Raw genomic sequence first — 21255 nt, 5'->3', positions numbered from 1 at the left:
TTTGATGCTTAATCATATCATATCTTTCCACCTGTAGTCCTTACCGGCCTAAAATGGTCGACATTGCAGAAAAACTACCACATTTTGATTAAAACGTTTAGTAGTTTCAGTGACATTTATTCATTCATTCTCATTTCTGTTTCAGAAAGGCAAACAAAGATATTGACATTTCAGCTTCATTTGGTTGGTTTATGTAGTTTAAGTACACAGATGTATTCTGATCATTTAAAATGATAATATACATCCTGAAATTAACTTAAATACTTTCAATGTACCTCATTTTCCCTTATCTTGAGGACCACACAATGGCTCATCTTACCCCACTCTCCCCTACAGTTCGTTGAGTTTTGTGACAACATGCCCCAATAGCGATCACAATATAGCTTTTCATGCCAGTTTAAATATTAAAGCTATTTGAATGTCAAAACAATTGCATATTGTAATTAATAAATTGTATAAATGTATTCGTATTGTATAAACGCACGAATAAAACTACTGTTAGAGAACAAAAAAAAAAAACAAAAAACATTTCTGAAATATAACCCTCGTGAGTCGTGACAGCTTCCCGTGTGACAACTAGCCCCCACTTATATATTGATCGACTGGTCTGTGTCGCATCATGTGCGCGTGATGTGCTAATGCTGAGGTCATGCACCTGTTTAATGCACAAATGACTCAGGTTTGAACTAGTGCGTCTTACAGCAGCGTTACACTCGCTCTGAGCGGCCTGAACTCTACATTATAAAGTCAGAATTATCTTGTTTTTGTTTTGAGCTGCATTTAGACGCTCTAATGGATTTCCGCAGGGTAAGAGACAGAAATTCTGCATGAAAGAGTCAGTTTGAGTCTTTATTGGCGCGAACTGTTTGGTGATGATATACAGTTTAGCTCTGTATAATAAAAATAGTGCTTACGCAAAGTGCACAAATTGAGGCAAACAACAAAATACAATACACTGAAGAATAAAAAATGATTATGAGCATTAAGGCATACACTTTTTTTAAAAAAATAAGGAGGATAAATAATATAAACAACACCTAAATGCTGTTTTAAGCTCACTAGCTTTTGATACACATAGTTTGGTAGGTTCTCGCTTTATTTTTCATTTTGAGGAAGAGTTGTACATCCCAGCAAGCTGAATATACTCTATTTTTTAATTATTTTAGTTGCAGAAATTTATTGACAGTGCGTCACACTGTTTCTTTCAGCAGAGAGTGAAATATCGTCGTCATGTCGCTTATGGAGAGGCTGGAGCTCACAGGGCCTTTGGGCTCAAACAGCAGGACTTCTGGGAGCACATCACAGGTGAGACACACACACACACACACAACATGTTAGGTTTTTGTGAATTGTGGGGACTTTCCATAGGCCGCAATGCATTTTATATTGTACAAACCGTACTTCCTATCCCCCTACCCTACCCCTAACCCTAAACCTAACCATCACAGGAAACTGTGCACACCTTTATTTTCTCACAAAAACATCATTTAGTATTTTTATTAATTAATTTACATTGTGGGGACCGGTGGCTGGTCCCCACGATGTAGGTGAACTCAGGTTTATATTACATCGTGGGGACATTTGGTCCCCACAATGTAATATAAACAAACTCACACATACACACACACACACACACACACACACACACACAGTTAAGTTAAAGTAACGCTAAAGTGGACCATATATGCAGCCTGCTTTCCTAACACACGTCCCAGTGCATGTTATTAGGGCTGCACAACGATTAATCGCGATTAATCGTTTTTACAAAATAAAAGTTTTACCTGATATATGTATAATAATTAAGTATATATAAATACACGTACATACATGTATAAATTTAAGAAATATATGCATGTATAACTATATATATATATATATATATATATATATATATATATATATATATATATTATATTACATTTAAATATAAATATTTTATATATAAATATACATTTTTCTTAAATATATACATGTGTGTGTGTGTGTATTTATACATAATTATTATACACAGAACACACATATATTAAGTAAACAGACTTTTATTTTGCAAACGATTAATCGTGATTAATCGTCTTAATAAGGTCAACAAACTAACAATGAGCAAGTTGTTAACGTTGGTCAATAAAAATACAGCTGTTAATTTTTTGTTCATGTTAGCTCAGATCTGTTAAATAGCTTTTGTTTTTAAAAACGAAAAAATGTTGAAAGTAACATTAAGATTAATAGATGCTTTAGTAGTATTTTGTTTAGGAATATAGTGTTACTTACTCTTATTCTGAAACAAGAGTTGTAGAATAATGTGATTATAATGTTCACCAATAGCCAAATAGCTATTTAAAGGGTTAGTTCACCCAAAAATGAAAATAAAGTCATTAATTACTCACCCTCATGTCGTTCCACACCTGTAAGACCTTCATTCATCTTCAGAACACAAATTAAGATATTTTTGATGAAATCCGATGGCTCAGTGAGCCCTCCATTGAGAGTAAAGCCATTGTAACTCTCAAGATCCATAAGAAACATATTTAAATCAGTTCATGTGAGTTCAGTAGTTCAACCTTAATATTATAAAGCGACAAGAATACTTTTTGTGCACCAAAAAAACCCTAAATAACGACTTTTCAACAATATCTGGTGATGGGCGATTTCAAAACACTGCTTCATGAAGCTTCAAAGCTTTATGAATCGAATCAGTGATTCGGAGCACCAAAGTCACGTGATTTCAGCAGTTTAGCCGTTTGATAGGCGCTCCGAATCACTGATTCGATTCGTAAAGCTCCGAAGCAGTGTTTTGAAATCGGCCATCACTATATTATTGAAAAGTCGTAGCAAAAAGTATTCTTGTTGCTTTATAATATTAAGGTTGAACTACTGAACTCACATGAACCGATTTAAATATGTTTCATTGACATTGCTGTGAATGCAGGCCTCACTGAGCCGTTGGATTTCATCAAAAATATCTTAATTTGTGTTCTGAAGATGAACGAAGGTCTTACGGGTGTGAAACGACAGTAATAAATGATATTATTTTCATTTTTGGGTGAACTAGCCCTTTAAGTGACACTTTCACATATGTAGCTTACTAAAGAATAATGAAGTTTCATACGGCAAATTAATATTGAACTATACATTTGAGTATAGTTAACTTATTTTGACTTTACAATATTTAAGTTTTTGGACGGTAAGATTTTTTTAATGTTTTTTAAAGAAGTCTACAGTTTAAAATAACTGTTTTCTATTTGAATAAATTTTAAAATGCAATTAAAAAAAACTTAAATTAGAACGTAAAGTGCACATTAGAGGCTTTGTAACTACTAGCTAGTTTGTAACTAACTAACTAATTAACTTTGTTGCTAATTTATAACTTACACACCCTGATAACTATTAATAAACATTTGTAAGCAGAACGCTAGCCAAAGTTCTTGTTACAGTATTTATTAATCTTTGTTAACATTGGTCAAAAATACAACTGTTCATTGTTTGTTCATTTTAGCTCAGATCCGTTACATAATATTAATATAATGCCCCTTTCACAAGATGTAATATAAGTCTCTGGTGTCCCCAGAATGTGTCTGTGAAGTTTCAGCTCAAAATCCCCCACAGATCATTTATTATAGCTTGTCAAATTTGCCCTTATTTGGGTGTGAGCAAAAACACGCCGTTTTTGTGTGTGTCCCTTTAAATGCAAATGAGCTGCTGCTCCCCGCCCCCCTTTCCAGAAGAGGGCGGAGCTTTAACAGCTCACACTTCAGTTGCTCAACGACAACAAAGCTGGAGAATCTCACGCAGCCAAAATGAGGATTGTCAGTAACGGTGTTCAGCCTTACATTGTTCAAACCGGAGTCGACACTGATGGAGAGACTCAGGAAGAAGTTACTACTTTTAGGACGTTTCTGAATGGTTAGTGGATAAATTTATGTAGTTGCTGTGGAGTTGATTCAACTCATTGACTAGCATGTGCCGTCATGTTAATCTTTTGTGCAAATCCAGCGTTGAATTGACCCTCGTTTGTGAATTGGCATTGAACTTTGAAGTCAAACAAGTCAAAAAGTTAAAAAAGTGAAATCATAATCAACCACCCCTTTAACAGACACAACTTTTGATTTTAATAACTAATAAATGTTGGAATTAACTATAACTAAGATGATTAAATGCTTGAGAACATTATTAAAGACTCTAAACGAACATTCTATTAATGTTACTGGAAGAACGTTTGTTCAGAACTTTGCCAGAACGTTCTTAGAGCGTTCACTGTTAGCCGGGAACGCCCCTTTATTCCGACACTCGGGTGTGTCTGGTACAGCCTGGGTTCAGCAGTGTGTGTGTGAAGTCAAATGAGCTGAATCATAGTGATCGTTGAAGCCCTGCCCCCTTCTGTCTGTCTCTCTGCTGAGTCAGGCCATGAACGGGAGACGGGCCAGAGAGACAGACAGCACACGTGATTCACTCACACACACACACACACACACACACACACACACACACACACACACAGGGACGGGAGGTGGTGAGGCTGTTCTGGCAGACCAAGTGTGTGTGTGATGGAGTGAGCATGGCTTTAGCACTAGCAGCAGTGTGTGAGGTTTCAGTGGGGCGGTCACATGTTTAACAGGTCAGTGATGAACACACAGCGGTATGATGACCTCCACTGGACCCACGGCAGGTCGGTATGGGGAACGAGGTTCGGTTGTGTGTCTTTGTGCCTCTATAACTCTCTCTCTCTCTCTCGTAGATGGTTCGGGCACAGGCTGCTCTCCGCTGGTTAGCAGAATGCTGTTCACTCCAGAGCAGCAGGATCCTGTGGCTGCCGTGCCCAGCGTAGATGAGCTCAGTCTGGGCCTGTTGTCTCTGAGCCTCCCCTGCTGGAACCAGCAGCCCTGGAGCCGCCCAGATCCCCAGCGCTCGACCCAGCCCGGTGAGTGGACCTGTGTGTCCGACGTGATGTTTACAGTTTTGTATGGCCGCTCCTGTCTGCCTGTTCAAGCTAGTTTCTGACACTTTGGGAGTTTGTGAGTGAACTGCAAAAAAAAATCAGTGCGTTTGTCTTAAATATCTGAGAATATGATATATAAACAAAATATATGATAATAAATAGTAATTTAGAATATATTTTATAATACATATATTTAAAAAAATAAAGATAATAATGTAAAGATAATAATATTTGATGTAAAGATAATAATATTTGATGTCAGAGAATATATCTATATTTATATACAAGTATAAATCTTGTTTATACTTAAGCATTAACCTCAGTGTTGTTAAATTTGAATAAAATATACAAATTTATATATATATATATATATATATATATATATATATATATATATATATATACTGTAGAATACATATAAATTTAATTAAGATTTTTGATTTATTTAAATTTCACAACACTAACTGAAATTCATGCTTATATACATATATAGTTAATTTAAATAAATATATTTAATAATAAATAATAAATATACAGTAGCTATATAGTTATATATATATAGTTTAAATAAATATATTTAATAATAAATAATAAATATACAGTAGCTATATAGTTATATATATATATATATATATATATATATATATATATATATATATATATATATAGTTTAAATAAATATATGTAGTAATAAATATTTTTTATATACAGTAGCTATATAGTTTTATATATATATATATATATATATATATATATATATATATATATAGTTAATTTAAATAAATATATTTAATAATAAAAATATATTTTTGTATACAGTAGCTATATATATATGTAATTTAATAAATATATTTAATAATAAATAATATTTTTATATACAGTAGCTATATAGTTTTATATATATATATATATATATATATATATATATATATATATATATATATATATATATATATATACAGTAGCTATATAGTTATATATATATATATATATATATATATATATATATATATATATATATGTTCAATATAAATATTTTTTATATACAGTAGCTATATTTTTCTTATTTCAAGCATAAATCCCTCTATCAGTGCTGTTATATTTAAATTAAAAAAAAACTTTTTGAGGGTTTTTGATTTTTTTGAGGATAAAAATACTCAAAGATTTAATTTTTTTTTTGCAGTGTGTGTGTGTGTTGATAGATTGTTCTGGAAGGTCTGAGCTTTAGTGGTGTCTCATATCTTGATTTCTCACTCATGACTAATCATTTTCACACCGTTCAGAGGACAGAACGCCTGCTTTTCATTTTGACTTTCCCTTTAGCTTCCCTATCTCAGATTACAAGCGTAAATGAGTGTGTCCATCCATGTTTTAAATGAAAGCCATGATGTGCCTAAGGTTTGTTCTGACCCAAATCCTGTAATAGAGGGACACACACACACACACACCAAGCTTGTTTCTGCTGTCTCATCCAGCACTTCCCTCATTCATTCAGTCTTTTCACAAGAAGAGATAACAAAATGTTATTTTTGTGCTACTATTGACATAAATGCACAAATAATAAACACATCACCTACCCTGTCTGCCATTTTTTTTGGAAAAACAGGTAATCCAACCATAAACTCACAGGACTGGTTGAACCAGAAGTTGGCTCTAAATGTCTAAAACGTGGCTAATACTCATTCCCCAGGTTTCACAGACAAGGCTTAAGCTAGTCCCAGACTAAAATGAGTGTTTGAGCTGTTTTAACTGAATGCACCGATATATCTTAAAATATGTCAGTGCAATTGTTTTGTCTCAAGATGCACACCAGTAATGTGTTTTTACCTAGGGTACGTTTATGAAAGATACTTAAATATCCTAATTGAACTAAGGCCTATCTAAGCCCTGTCTGTGAAACCGGGCCTTTATGACTATTTTAATATCTTTTAAAATGTAATTTATTCCTGTGATCAAAGCTGAATTTTCAGCATCATTACTCCAGTCTTCAGTGTCACATGATCCTTCAGAAATCATTCTAATAAGCTGATTTGAAGCTCAAGAAACATTTCTTATTCTCTCAATGTTAAAAACAGTCGTGCCGCTTCATATTTTTGCGGAAACCATGGTAAAAAAATTTCAGGCTTCTTTCCCAAATAGAGTTCAAAAGAGCAGCATTTATTATATTATTTATTATAAGTGTCTTTACTGTCACTTTTGATCAATTTAATGCATCCTTGCTGAATAAAAGTTAATTTCTTTCAGAATACAATCTTGTATGTGTAGTATTAATAATTTTAAATAATTTTGTAAATTATATGCCATTTAAGAAATTAACGGATGCAATTATAAAAAGACAAAAAAAAAAAAAAAAAAAAAAAAAAAAAAAAAAAAGTTGTCAGTGATTGACATTTTTAATTTGAATAGCCATTCAAAAGTCACACATTCTCTCCTGCAGTGTTGCAGAATCTCTTTGGTGCTTCACGAGGCGGTGATTCGGTTCAGCAGCTCTCTTTCCAGGCCCATGAGTCCGCCGGTGAAGCAGATCCACTGGAGCGCTTCTCCAGCCTGATACCGGCGCTGGAGTCTCACTCTCTGCTGCACTCTGGATCCAGCAGTCCCGTCAACTCCGAGAACAGCGCCATCTCTTCAGGATCAGACCACCTGGTGAGCAACAACGTTCCGATCCCATACGTAACCCAGAGGAGTGCAGTGGAACCTTTCAAAGATTCAGTTTTTCCAAAGTTATAGCGCAGTTATTTGTGTGTCCGTCTCCATCAGGTCTCTCTCAGAGTTTCGACCCCGTCGCCCCTGGTGCTGCCTGAACTGCAGGCGGAGGGCGTGAAACTGGACACAGTTGGTCGTTTGGAGCGGAATCCCTTGAACACCTTCACGAACGCTCCTAGCGCTCAGGCTGAAGGATCAGTGGTTGGGTGCTGGTCCACAGGTCCAATCTGGCCCGGCTGGGACACTCTGGGCTTGAACAAACCCTCGTTCTGCATTGAGAGAGAAGCCAAACTTCACAAACAAGCTGCAGGTATGGTTACATTAGCCACATATGCTAAACTGTTAGATTCACGAAGCGTGATTTTTAATGAATTTTGCAACATTAAAGCGATAGATTTACTCACCCTCAAGCCATCCTAGATGTATCAGACGAACACAATCTGAGATGTTTAAAAATATCCTGGCTCTTCAAAACTTTATAATGGTAGTGAAGGGGGACCAGATTTTGAAGCCCAAAAAAAATCCATCCATCATAAATGTATAGTCTCTTTATAAAGAGTTTTAAATATTAATATTTTTCTTATAAAAAGCCCATCGATTCACTTCAGAAGACCTTTATTAACCCCCTGGATTATATTTATGATGGATGCATTTTTTTTTGGCTTCAAAATCTGGCCCCCCTTCATTACCATAATAAAGCTTGGAGGATATATCTCCGATCGTGTTTGTCTGAAAGATAGTCATACACACCTAGGATGAGGGGGGAGTAAATCATGGGATAATTATTAATATTTGGGTATTTATAATATTTCAAGAAGAACATTTTCTGGACTGAAGCAATTTAGGTTTACTTGATTATTCATAATTAGAAAAATCATGTTAAACTGTGAATATCAAATACGATACATCAGTCTTTTGAGGGACGTTTATTTTTTTCCCTCTCAATTGTTGTATTGTACACAATCACTGTTCATAATTAGAGATTTGATCATAAAACTAAGCATTTAAATATCAACTTATTAAGACATTATTGGGAGATATAGAGTTACAACATATGCATTTTATACCATTATAGAGATCTGATTGATTTACATAAGCGTTTCAAGAATTTCATATTACTTTTTGGTCATAAATATCAGCAACTGCACTAAAGTGCATATTTTTGCTCAGTTTGGGCCTCTGAATAAAATTGAGAGTTTTTTTCCCCCCTCCTCGAGTATGAGATCCATATTCTCACTATATCAAAAGCCTGATGCATCAAATGTGGTTTTTAAAAAACAAATGCAAGTCTACGTCTTAAACTGTTCTATTAAAAAAATATTTTTCTAATTATTTCATATGTCAAGCTTTACAGGGTTAAAAATGGTTAAACATTAAAAGCGCATCTGCACTGTCTTTAATTGATATTGTAATGACTTTATGATTGACTGCCTCTCACAGCCGTGAATGACGCCACTTACACCTGGGAAGGGCGACTTCCTCCACGCCACTACAAAAACCCTGTTTACTCCTGTAAAGTGTTCCTGGGAGGTGTGCCGTGGGACATCACAGAGGGTGAGCTGACAAACACACATATGAGATGTAAATTATTCAGTATTATGCGTCACGTCAGAGGATGGTGATGATGAAAGGAGGAGAAGGTGTTTTTTTTTAAAGGGTCATGGATTTTTTGTTTGTTTGTTTTAAAGGGATAGTTCACTCAAATGAAAATTATCCCATGATTTACTCATCCTCAAGCCATCCTAGGTGTATATGACTATCTTTTTTCAGACGAACACAGAAATATTTAAAAAATATCCTGGCTCTTCCAAGCTTTATAATGGTTGTGAAGGGGGGACCAGATTTTGAAGCCAAACAAAATTCATCCATCCATTATAAAAAATAATCCATACTGCTCCAGGGGGTTAATAAAGGCCTTCTGAAGCAATGGGATTATTTAATATAACGATCAGTTGACAGCCCTACATATAATCCTCTGACACGATCTGGGACTACATTAAAAAACAAAACTAAGAACAAATTCAAATATATTTGCCCATGGGGCATCACAAATCCCACAGTATCCAAATGAGCCATTTTTGGAGCTTGATTAAACAATGAGGAGAATGTTTTAAGCTCTGAAACTTGCAGGATGTTTTAGTGGTACAAAGACCTGTTACATGTCAAAAAAAAAAAAAAAAAAAAAAAATCAAGGCAAATTTGATTTCTAATAGTGATGGGACGGATGGTACCCGGGCTTCGATGCTCCGACGCACTTTTCAAAGCACTATTGTATCACACTGTGCCGATGCTTGTATCGAAATGACAATACCATGTGATTGATGACGTTTGAAGCTTCGAACGTCATGCAGTATCGGAAAGTCGGGACAGCTGGTTTGAAAAAAAATTGTCGCTTCACCTAATGCATAAAAGGAAAATGCATTTAAAGGTGCCCTAGAATTAAATTTTATTTACCTTGGCATAGTTGAATAAGAGTTCAGTACATGGAAATGACATACAGTGAGTCTCAAACTCCATTGTTTCCTCCTTCTTATATAAATCTCATCTGTTTAAAAGACCTCAGAAGAACAGGCGAATCTCAACATAACACCGACTGTTACGTAACAGTCAGGATCATTAATATGTACGCCCCCAATATTTGCATATACCAGCTCATGTTCAAGGCATTAGACAAGGGCAGCCAGTATTAACGTCTGGATCTGTGCACAGCTGAATCATCAGACTAGGTAAGCAAGCAAGAACAATAGCGAAAAATGGCAGATGGAGCGATAATAACTGACATGATCTATGATATGATATTTTTAGTGATATTTGTAAATTGTCTTTCTAAATGTTTCGTTAGCACGTTGCTAATGTACTGTTAAATGTGGTTAAAGTTACCGTCGTTTCTTACTGTATTCACGGAGACAAGAGCCGTTGCTATTTTCATTATTAAACACTTGCAGTCTGTATAATTCATAAACACAACTTCATTCTTTGTAAATCTCTCCAACAGTGTGTAATGTTAGCTTTAGCCATGGAGCACTATCAAACTCATTCAGAATCAAATGTAAACATCCAAATAAACACCGTACTTGCGCGATTAGACATGTTGCATGATGAACACTTTGTAAAGATCCATTTTGAGGGTTATATTAGCTGTGTGAACTGTGTTTATGCTGTTCAAGGCAAGCGCGAGCTCCGGGGGCGGGGAGCACGAGCAATTAAAGGGGCCGCAGCCTGAATCGGTGCATTTCTAATTATACCCCAAAATAGGCAGTTAAAAAAATTTATAAAAAAAAAAATCTATGGGGTATTTTGAGCTGAAACTTCACAGAGACATTCAGGGGACACCTTAGACTTATATTACATCTTTTAAAAAGACGTTCTACGGCACCTTTAATCATGTTTTATTGCTGGGGTCTCAGAGACCCCAAACAGAACATAAGGGTTAAACAGCTCACCCAAAATATTTTCTCAACTACTCACGTCATATTTTATATTATTGATCAATATGTGAATCCGTTGACCTGGCTACACATTAATTTAGATGAGATCAGGATCAGATTATAGAACTGTATTGATCCAAAACGAGAGTGATTCCGTATGTCACAGACTTCCGACTCTTTGTTTGGTCATGTGCTTTTTCAAGCCGTAGATCTGCTCCGCCATGATTTAGATATGGTGCAGAATACAAGTCTGACCACCAGATGTCGCTAATGTGCACTGTGTTAAAAGCTTCGAGTAATGAACCATTTTTCAGCGCAATTTGATGAAAGCCTCAAACGCTTCAGAAAGCCTCAGTTTCCCATCACTAATTTCTAATGTCTTGACCACTTTAACAAAAACAGTAATACAAATATAAATTCAAAACTCAGGAGTAGGAGAAAATGTAACAGCTTACTTGATCAGCAGCATAAAGAGAGTACAGGACATTGAACTGCAAACTGAGGAGGGTTTAAATACACAGGATAAAGAGGGGTAAAACAAGGCACAGGTGAGGACTAATCAATCAACTAATGAGTAACCATAGAAACAAACTAGAAATGAAACAAAAAGGAGGGTGTGGAAACTACAAAGTCCATGACAATAGAACTGAACAGGGGTGCATTTCCCAAAGCGAACTATGGTCGCAAGTTCCGTCATTACCAATAGAGCTCAATGGGATTTACGACCATAGTTGGCTAACGATGCTTTCGGGAAACTCACCCCAGAACTGTTACATTATGGCTATATTCACACTGCAGGTAAACGTGGCCCAAATCTGATTTTTTTTGCCCACATGTGGAGATGGTCCTCACTGCAGAGCACAAGATCCAGGGGGTGGGTTTGGATCTAGATCCAACTCCTCCCACTTTACATATCCCTAAACCTACCTGTCTCCACCCCCCAGATCTAAACCTACCCATCTCCACCCCCTGGATCTAGATCTAACTCCTCCCACTTTACATATCCCTAAACCTACCTGTCTCCACCCCCCAGATCTAAACCTACCCATCTCCACCCCCTGGATCTAGATCCAACTCCTCCCACTTTACATATCCCTAAACCTACCTGTCTCCGCCCCCCAAGTCTAAACCTACCCATCTCCTCCCCCTGGATCTAGATCCAACTCCTCCCACTTTACATATCCCTAAATCTACCTGTCTCCGCCCCCCAGATCTAAACCTACCCATCTCCACCCCCTGGATCTAGATCCAACTCCTCCCACTTTACATATCCCTAAACCTACCTGTCTCCGCCCCCCAAGTCTAAACCTACCCATCTCCTCCCCCTGGATCTAGATCCAACTCCTCCCACTTTACATATCCCTAAACCTACCTGTCTCCGCCCCCCAGATCTAAACCTACCCATCTCCACCCCCTGGATCTGGATCCAACTCCTCCCACTTTACATATCCCTTAACCTACCCGACTCCGCCTCCTGGATCTCGAGTGTTCTGCAGTGAGGGGCTACTGCACATGTGACTCATATCCGTTTTCCCCATGACAGCGTGAACAGCACAAACCACATGAAATCTGATCTTTTCAATTTGTGCCACTTCCATATGTGGTACTAAATCCGATACAGCTCAAATGTTTTGTAATGCGACCGCAGTGTGATATTGGAATTCATGCGATTTTTATGTCAACATTCGTCACAGGTCTGCGCTCATGGGAGTCAAAGATTCAAATATTTTACATACCCAACGTTATCAAGACAGTCAGTAGAAGGGCAGTGATGTGTCAAAACTCGTAATTATTACAGAGACAGCTCTATGATACAAGCAAAACATGAGGGCTCATATCATAAAACTCTGCTCTCTTTTGTCACATCATTGTCTTTATTTTTCATATTGATCACACTATAAATAAACGTGTAATCTCTTACTTTAATACCCTCCGTGTTTACCTCGGTATGACAGCGCGCGGTGTGTGTAGCCAAGTCCATGATTTTCCCGCAGAATTGGGTTACTTTTTCTCTGTTGCCGCGGGTTGTTTTGCAACTCCGTGGGTTTAAGCGACCACACTAACGCGATATTTAATCCCCGGAGCGCTATTGGGCTAGTTTTGGATCATTTTTGAGAAGCAATGGAGTGGATTTTGTGGTAAAAACCTGGCAACCCCGTTTGTATCGTTCTTTTGCGCATACAGATCAGTTCAGAACCATGATCTGTTCACACTGTAAATCTGATATTGGCCACATTTAAAACAACAATGTGAACAGCTATACAAAAAAATTGAGCATTAAAGGTGCTAAAGAGGATATTTTGTTTTATACATTTTTGCAATATTACTTGAAACTGTCTTTACTAACTGATAAAAGACTATTTATTAGGTGCACTGAAAGGAATAATATTGATATACATCATCTGTGCACGAGGTAGGGCCTTAAAAACATCAGCCAATCGTTTACGCGATCATCGCGTAAACGATTGGCCCTCTGGCTTGTCAATCACTGCCATGACGTTCCTTGTGAGAGACGTGCGCGGCTGCGCGCTCCAGTAACTTTCCACACTCCACAGGCGCCGCATGCAATGTTTTTGTCTGGAGACAGAAGTAACAACTGCAGATTATGAGTTACCTGCGGTGAGTCCGACATAATGAATCCACTAACACGACACAGCGAATGCCGGTGGTAAACACTCGTGTTCTAATACTCGTGCACAAGTTTTGGGAGGCGTTCCCTCGAAATGAGCTGTGAAGGAGGGGGGCTGTTCTTACGCATGTGCTCATTTCAAAAACTCACTAACAGTCTTTGGTTTCTCAGTTGACGAAAAGATCCTCTTTAGCACCTTTAAGGTTCACAGTGTGAACGTAGCCTTTGTATTAGTTGTGAATGACAATATTTTTCTCTCCCTTTTGTAGCGAGTCTGTTGAACACATTTAGTGTGTTTGGCCCATTGAAAGTTGAATGGCCTGGTAAAGATGGTAAACACCCACGCTGTCCTCCGCAAGGTAACAATTCAATCTATCTATCATTCATAAAATTAAAATTTGATTTTAATAATATTCTTCTAACTAACTTTTTTTTCATTATTCACAGTAATGTCATTTATAAATATAAATATATATTGGTGCATTTTTACATTTATATTTATATTAATCTGGTTTTACCTGGTTTTGAAACTCTGTTTTTGACTTTCACAAGTTCCTTTTATGAACAAAAATGATTAAATTAATAGAAAACGCTTCAAAGATGGTAAATGCAATGAAAAATACATGTCTATTGTGATCAATAAATTACCATAGAAGCAATCAAATATTACACACTTGTACATATTTTTATATGTACGTTTTACAAGCGTCCGTTTGTGTTTGTGTAGGTTACGTGTACCTGCTGTTTGACTGGGAGAAGTCAGTGAAGATGCTCCTGCAGGCCTGTACTCAACACCGCCCGCAGTCTGACGATTATCTCGAGTTCTTCTACAAACTGTCCAGCAGGCGGATCCACAGCAAAGATGTGAGAATGACATGCACTTAAACATACACCGTTTTTGCCCCCTTTGCCCCCTGACCACGCTCTCTCACTCCCTCTACTGCAGGTGCAGGTCATCCCGTGGGTGATCTCAGACAGCAATTTCGTCCGTTGTCCCTCCCAGCGTCTCTGCCGCAATAGGACCGTGTTCGTGGGCGCTCTGCACGGGATGTTAAACGCAGAAGGTCTGGCCCACATCATGGACGATCTCTTCGGAGGGGTCACCTACGCAGGCATCGACACAGACAAGCACAAATATCCCATAGGTTTGTGCACACTGCTTTCATTTATATTAAAGGTGTGTCAGGGCTCAAGATTGCGACCTTTTTTCCTGCTGGTGCAACTAACCCACATGGAAAGAACCTATATGTGGATATATGCGCATATATGAATCCTATATGCAGTGTATATGTACATATATGCTGCATATATGCACATATATGATAATATATATGCTGCATATATGCGTATATATGCCACATATAGGCAAAATTGAGGTGCATATATGTGCATATACAGGAAATATAGGTCTCCTGTATTGCTTCTTCATATCCACATATAAGCCCTATACATACAAGATATGTCTTCTATATAGCTAATGGCAGGAGCTGGTCATTTTGTAGCTCATATCTTATTTTTGACTGTCATACATGATGCCTAGCTCATATTTTCTATTATCAAGGCAAAAACTAAGAATTAACGAAAAAAATTATGCAAGAACTTATGTATGTGCGAACACGTGAAATTGGTATCACATGTAATTGGCATGTTATGGAATTTAACTATGGCAATATATTAACATGATATATTAACTATGATATCTACACGTTTTCCAGAAACATTTACAAGGTCAATTCTTTCTTGTATGAAGATAGTGGAAAAGAAGGAAATATATAACAAAATATATGTAACATATATATATGTGTACATATGTGTACATATATGTGTGTGTATATATGTGTACGTATATGTACATATATGTGTATAATATAGGAAAACGGCCAATTTTATATATGTCACATATATTAAAAACCTATATCAAAACCTATATTGAAACATATATGTTTATATAGGTTTTTTCCATGTGGGAAATTTTGTTGAGGTTGCACTGGTTTGACCGTTTGTTTTGTATCTTTAGGTTTGTTGTTAAAAATGACCACATGAGCGCTAACCGAACCAGGATTAAATGTATCATTTTCAAGAGAACCGAACTATAAGTGTGAACACAATTTCTGCACCAGGAGTGAATGTGTTGCGTTTGTTCGTCTAGGTTCTGGCAGAGTGACATTCAGGAGCCAGAGGAGCTACTTGAAGGCTGTGACTGCAGCATTTGTGCAGATTAAAACCTGCAAGTTTACCAAGAAGGTACAAAAGAGCTCAAATATACAGCCTCAAAGATCAGCCTTGTGTACTTACCTCACTCTCTTTCTGTTCCCTCTGTAGGTCCAGATTGACCCGTATCTGGATGACTCCATGTGCCAAATATGTAACAGTCAGCCCGGCCCGTTCTTCTGTAGGGCCCAGGTATGAACGCTGTGAAGCATCGTGTCAAGAGTTACAGCTCAGTTCACAGTTTCAGCATGATTCGACCCTTTAAAGGTGCAGTAAGTGATTTCTGAGAAACGCTGTTAGCACAACACACTTGTAGCCAATCAGCAGAAGGGGGCGTGTCCACTCATGATGAGGGAGGAGAGAGAGTGAGTAAGAGGGAGATTTGAAGAAAGACTGTAGAAAGCGAGATGGCTGTGACAAAAGAGAAAATCTCAGAGGAATATCATTGGTTATGATCAGGCAAGAGCTTCAGGACCCGTGTTAATATTAGAAAAGCTTTCCAGTGCTGGAGAGACCAAAGTGGATAGGCCTGAAAAAAGTTTTTTTCTGCTTCAGACGCGAGTAACATTGGTTTTTCTGTTTCACAGAACCACGATATGCTGTTGTTTAGTGTTGTTTTTGGCGGCCTGTTTTAATTTTAGTTTTAGTCTAGTCTTTGTGTCATTTTAGTTTTTATTAGTTTTAGTCACGTTCATACTCTTTTTAGTCTAGTCAAGTTTCAGTCGACTAAAAGTCTGAGCATTTTAGTCTTATTTTAGTCAGAATTATCCATGACTATTTTCGTCTAGTTTTAGCCGACGAAAACTGATGACATTTTAGTCTAGTTTTAGTCAATGAAAATTGTATTTTAGTCTCTTTTTAGTAATGCAATTCTATTTAACCCAGTCAATATAGTATAAGTACCTAGTAGTATAGACGAAACCAAAATTTTCTTTTAGCCAAACCCATTTCAAACAAGGTTATCTTATTATACTATTGTTACCTTATAGATAATACCTTATAATGCCTTGAGATGTCTGTTAACCCTTTAAAACCTGAAGGCTTTTTTAGAGGGTTTTTTTTCTGAGCGACAAACACACAAAAGTAAAGACTCATAACTCCAAAACTGTAGCAATGCGGGTCAAAAGGTAGATATCATTTGATAGAACACTTTTTAATGTTTTAGAAAATATAAATTACATTATATTTAGACATTTTCATGCTGAAAAACTGCTGATAAAAGACAAAAAAAAAAAAAAAATTATATATATTTTTATAATTTTTAATTTTTTTTGTTTGACATGGAATAACTCAGGAAGGCAATAAGATCAGAGAAAAAATATTTTTCGGTGATGCTCTCCTACATGTGAGCTGCATCTGGTTCAAATTTTGTGGTATATAGTTAAATAAAGTGTTATTCATTTTTTCGCCGCTAGATGGCGCCCACGGATGGTAAACTCCGGTTTAGAGGCGCTTCTCAGCACTCGTTAGGAGTTTTTCAAAACGGTTAGATGCATTAAAAAGCCGAGTTACCTATTTTGTGTTATTCCACGTTGGAAAACGAACATGGATGGGTCCGAGATCATTGGATACACACTGCATCCCGGAAAGAGACACGTTTTTAGCCAAGTATGTTAAATCATTTCCTGTGTAATATCTTGTGAACAACGCAATATGTTATGTTGATTTTGGATTAATTTCGTAAGAATCTGCTTTAAATAATGATGTGCATTTTCTATGATCTGTGCATTTTTCATAAAGTTATGAGCACGTGAAATCTACATATTTCCCTACATATCAGTCCCTTTCTCTGTGTCAGACTTAACTTTGTTTGTCGTCATTTATGCTAAACTCACCGCACGTCACGTGAGAAAGGTTTGTTGACGACGATATTTAGTCATAATTTTCGTTGACGAAAGCAACACTACTGTTGTTGTAATGTTAGTTATAGTAACAGGACAATTTTGAGTGTCATTGTTTGTCTGGAGCTGCTGGAGACTAACGACAGACTCTTGCTTGTATACTCTAGTGTACTGTATGTTCATTTTTTGTTCTTTCTCAATGTTCATTCATCATCTTTTTATTTTTTGCGAAGCATTATTTTGCTTCGCTTTTGCTATGGTAAAGACACATTCACTCTTTCATTGTGTGTTTGTGCATTTTGGGGGCGGAGCAATGAAGGAAGGGGTGTGTTTGTTTGGGTTGATTTCAAATATCAACAGTTTTTCTCAGGAATCACTTACTGCACCTTTAAGTCTATTTTCACATTGTGTTATTTTGTGGCACATTTGCATCATCAGTGTGACAGTGAACATGAATAATAATTTTTAACATTGTTCATTTAAAGGGTTAGTTCACCTAAAAATGAAAATTCTGTCATTTATTACTCACCCTCATGTCGTTAAACACCTGTAAGACCTTCGTTCATCTTCAGAACACAAATTAAGATATTTTTGATAAAATCCGATGGCTCAGTGAGGCCTCTATTGACAGCAAGATAATTAACACTTTCAATGCCCAGAAAGCTACTAAAGACATATTTAAAACAGTTCATGTGACTACAGTGGTTCAACCTTAATGTTATGAAGCGACGAGAATACTTTTTGTGTGCCAAAATAACAACTTTATTCAACAATATCTAGTGATGGGCGATTTCAAAACACTGTTTCATGAAGCTTCGAAGCTTTTGTTTTGAATCAGTGGTTCGGAGCGCGTATTAAACAAAGTCACGCCCCCCAGTGGTGAACCATTGAAATTTTGAAACACTTATGATGTAACGAAGCCTCATTTACTGAAATCACGTGACTTTGGCAGTTTGATACGTGCTCTGAACCACTGATTCGAAACAAAAGATTCGTAAAGCTTCATGAAGCAGTGTTTTGAAATCGGCCATGACTAGATATTGTTGAATAAAGTCGTTATTTTGTCTTTTTGGCGCACAAAAAGTATTCTCGTCACTTCATAACATTAAGGTTGAACCACTGTAGTCACATGAACTGTTTTAAATATGTCTTTAGTAGCTTTCTGGGCATTTGAAAGTGTTAATTATCTTGCTGTCAATGCAGGCCTCACTGAGCCATCGGATTTCATCAAAAATATCTTAATTTGTGTTCTGAAGATGAATGAAGGTCTTACGGGTGTTTAACGACATGAGGGTGAGTAATTAATGACAGAATTTTCATTTTTGGGTGAACTAACCCTTTTTTTTTGTTTGTTTGTTTGTGGTCATGTTTCTAACAAGTAGGGCTGTGAATCTTTGGGTTGGCACCGAATTTATTTGATTATTGATTAACTGGGTTAAGTTGATATATATATATATATATATATATATATATATATATATATATATATATACAGTATAAGCACCAACCAAACAAACCACACTCTTGACATATTGCACTGATATGTACTCTTTTTTTTTTCCAGGCATGTTTTAAATACCACTGTCGGTCATGCTGGCATTGGCGGCACTCTCTGGACGTGTTGAGCAGCCATCAGCCTCTCATGCGCAACCAGAAGGGCCTGAACCCCAACTAAACCCAGCGTCACCGGCGCGGGGAAGAGTCCGGACTGAGTTCACTGTTAGAAACAAGGGCGACTCACTTGAGGAAGTTATTGCGTTGTATTGCACTGCTCTCGTTCATTAAGGCTCTATGCACACTAAAGGGTTCGTTGATGCTGAGCCATTTGCACAGTTAACCAGACAGCCATGGCCACTGAGATCTGTTTTTAAGAGTTGTATTAAATTTTGCATGAACAGAATATTAGTTTCTCTTGCAGTTTTGACCCTCTGCAGGCAAATGCCAGTCGGTGCCTTTGGCTTGTTTTTTGTTACCAGCTGTTCCAGGCCATTTTTTTTTTTAGGATTCTTTTTATTTTGGCTGGTCAGCTGGTGATTTTTAGAGTTTATTACGAATTTTTAAGTTGGGTTGTCTTTTTCCTTTAGGGCCTTTTTATTTTTATTATTATTTTTTTAACATTATTAACTGGTTGATGAGCATCTTGGCTTGCGAAATGCTCCAGGAAGTGACATCACAGCTGGCTGATGCTGTTGCTTAGCAACCACCCCGCCGTCAATCATCCATCAGATTGAATACAACCTTAGCAACACTGGATGTTACTCGGACCTCTGTGCTGTACATAGTTTTTATTAAATCGTAGCACTTTTTAAAACAGCACTAGGGAAATGTTTGCCAGTGGTTTTAAATTCGTTTATTAGAGCAGATCGAAGTGAAATCCTTGCATTGAGTTTTGTATTTTGAATGGAAGTACAATAATGACAACAAAAAGCTTGTTGAATTGCACTCATTTTTAAAAATAAGCATTGCATCAACCGTGCTTGTATTTTAATGCATTGTATTTTTAGGGCTTGCATTTTTTTTATGGGCTGAAATTCGACACAGTTGTATATTTAAGCTGTTAATTTTCCATTCAAAACATTTCACACACATTTTCATTGTAAAAAATTCAATAATCCATATTCAAATTTCAGATTTCACTTCCAAAATATTCATTCTGTTTAAAAATACAATCTATAATAATCAGAAAGCAGTTTTAGGTCCATTAATTTCGCTTTACAAATTAAGTGGTTCAAATTCAACATTTCACATCCGGGCTCTGCAGGAAAAGCAGTAGAGTACCGAGCATAATCTCCATCTGCAGTTAGTCGACCTCACCAGCAGGTGGTGCACGCGCGTGTTGACGAAGAGCAGAGCGATGGGCAGAGAGAGTCATTAATTTCATTAAAATGGATTTACATTAATGGACAAGCGGTAATTGCGGTAAGTGTATGATTATCAGGGACAGTATGAATGCAGAAAAGCTGATAAAGACACCAAAGTCGTGTTTACATTTAATTCAATGTCTTCAAGGTTACTTGCCCTGTGTAGCCTACATGTAAGCAGCAGTGAACGAGATTATTCCCCGATGCTGAGGTACAGTTCAAACGTTAAATCTGAGGTGGACATATCTTTCCTTAAGTACTGGGGTTTCCCTCAATACGATTTCCCCTGCTGTCTGGAAACATTTAAAACGCTTAACTTATAGCTTAATAGACTAAATACAGTGATATAAAAGACCAAACTTATTGAGGACGTAGGCTATAGGCAAGTAGGTGGACTCAGAACATAATGATGTGAAATACTGGGATAAAGTTGACTTTATGCTGGATGTTCGCAAATTTAGGGACCGTCTGTAAAGTTACACACAACATTTCTAACTTCAATAGCTTCAATATACTTAATATGCCATAATTTTAGATTGTTGATATTAAAATACATATGAGCTCATGCCGTAGTAAAAAAAAAAAAAAGCAATATTTACACATTATTAGATTTTATTATTTTGATTTATTTTATTAAATATAAAAA

The 21255-nt window shown here is 36.7% G+C and overlaps 1 protein-coding gene and 1 long non-coding RNA gene across 4 annotated transcripts; one reads left to right on the top strand and one right to left on the bottom strand.

Moving 5' to 3' along the window:
• Positions 1-601: 601 nt before the first annotated feature.
• On the top strand, positions 602-19648 carry cpeb1a (cytoplasmic polyadenylation element binding protein 1a). Of its 3 annotated transcripts, none has more exons than XM_048159136.1 (12): positions 602-807; positions 1212-1305; positions 4733-4915; positions 7371-7579; positions 7694-7949; positions 9080-9193; positions 13966-14055; positions 14424-14560; positions 14643-14841; positions 15846-15940; positions 16019-16099; positions 19313-19648. In XM_048159136.1, exons 1-12 carry the CDS (start codon positions 793-795, stop codon positions 19421-19423), a joined length of 1584 nt encoding a protein of 527 aa, XP_048015093.1. In that variant the 5' UTR covers positions 602-792; the 3' UTR covers positions 19424-19648. The 3 variants fall into 3 exon arrangements, with proteins under 3 accessions (XP_048015093.1, XP_048015092.1, XP_048015094.1); XM_048159135.1 differs by having other exon boundaries at positions 1209-1305; XM_048159137.1 differs by lacking the exons at positions 602-807; positions 1212-1305 and adding an exon at positions 4478-4663.
• LOC125247693 lies at positions 7308-11701 on the bottom strand. The gene is made up of 3 exons (XR_007180145.1): positions 11523-11701; positions 9100-9198; positions 7308-7908 (listed from the first exon to the last, which is right to left on the bottom strand). It is a non-coding gene; the product is annotated as an uncharacterized LOC125247693 (long non-coding RNA).
• Positions 19649-21255: the final 1607 nt, after the last annotated feature.

The sequence above is a fragment of the Megalobrama amblycephala genome, linkage group LG15, assembly GCF_018812025.1.
Source record: "Megalobrama amblycephala isolate DHTTF-2021 linkage group LG15, ASM1881202v1, whole genome shotgun sequence".
Lineage (NCBI taxonomy): Eukaryota > Metazoa > Chordata > Actinopteri > Cypriniformes > Xenocyprididae > Megalobrama > Megalobrama amblycephala.
The sequence above is the reverse complement of the archived record's forward strand: the minus strand, read 5'-3'. Positions and strand labels throughout refer to the sequence as shown.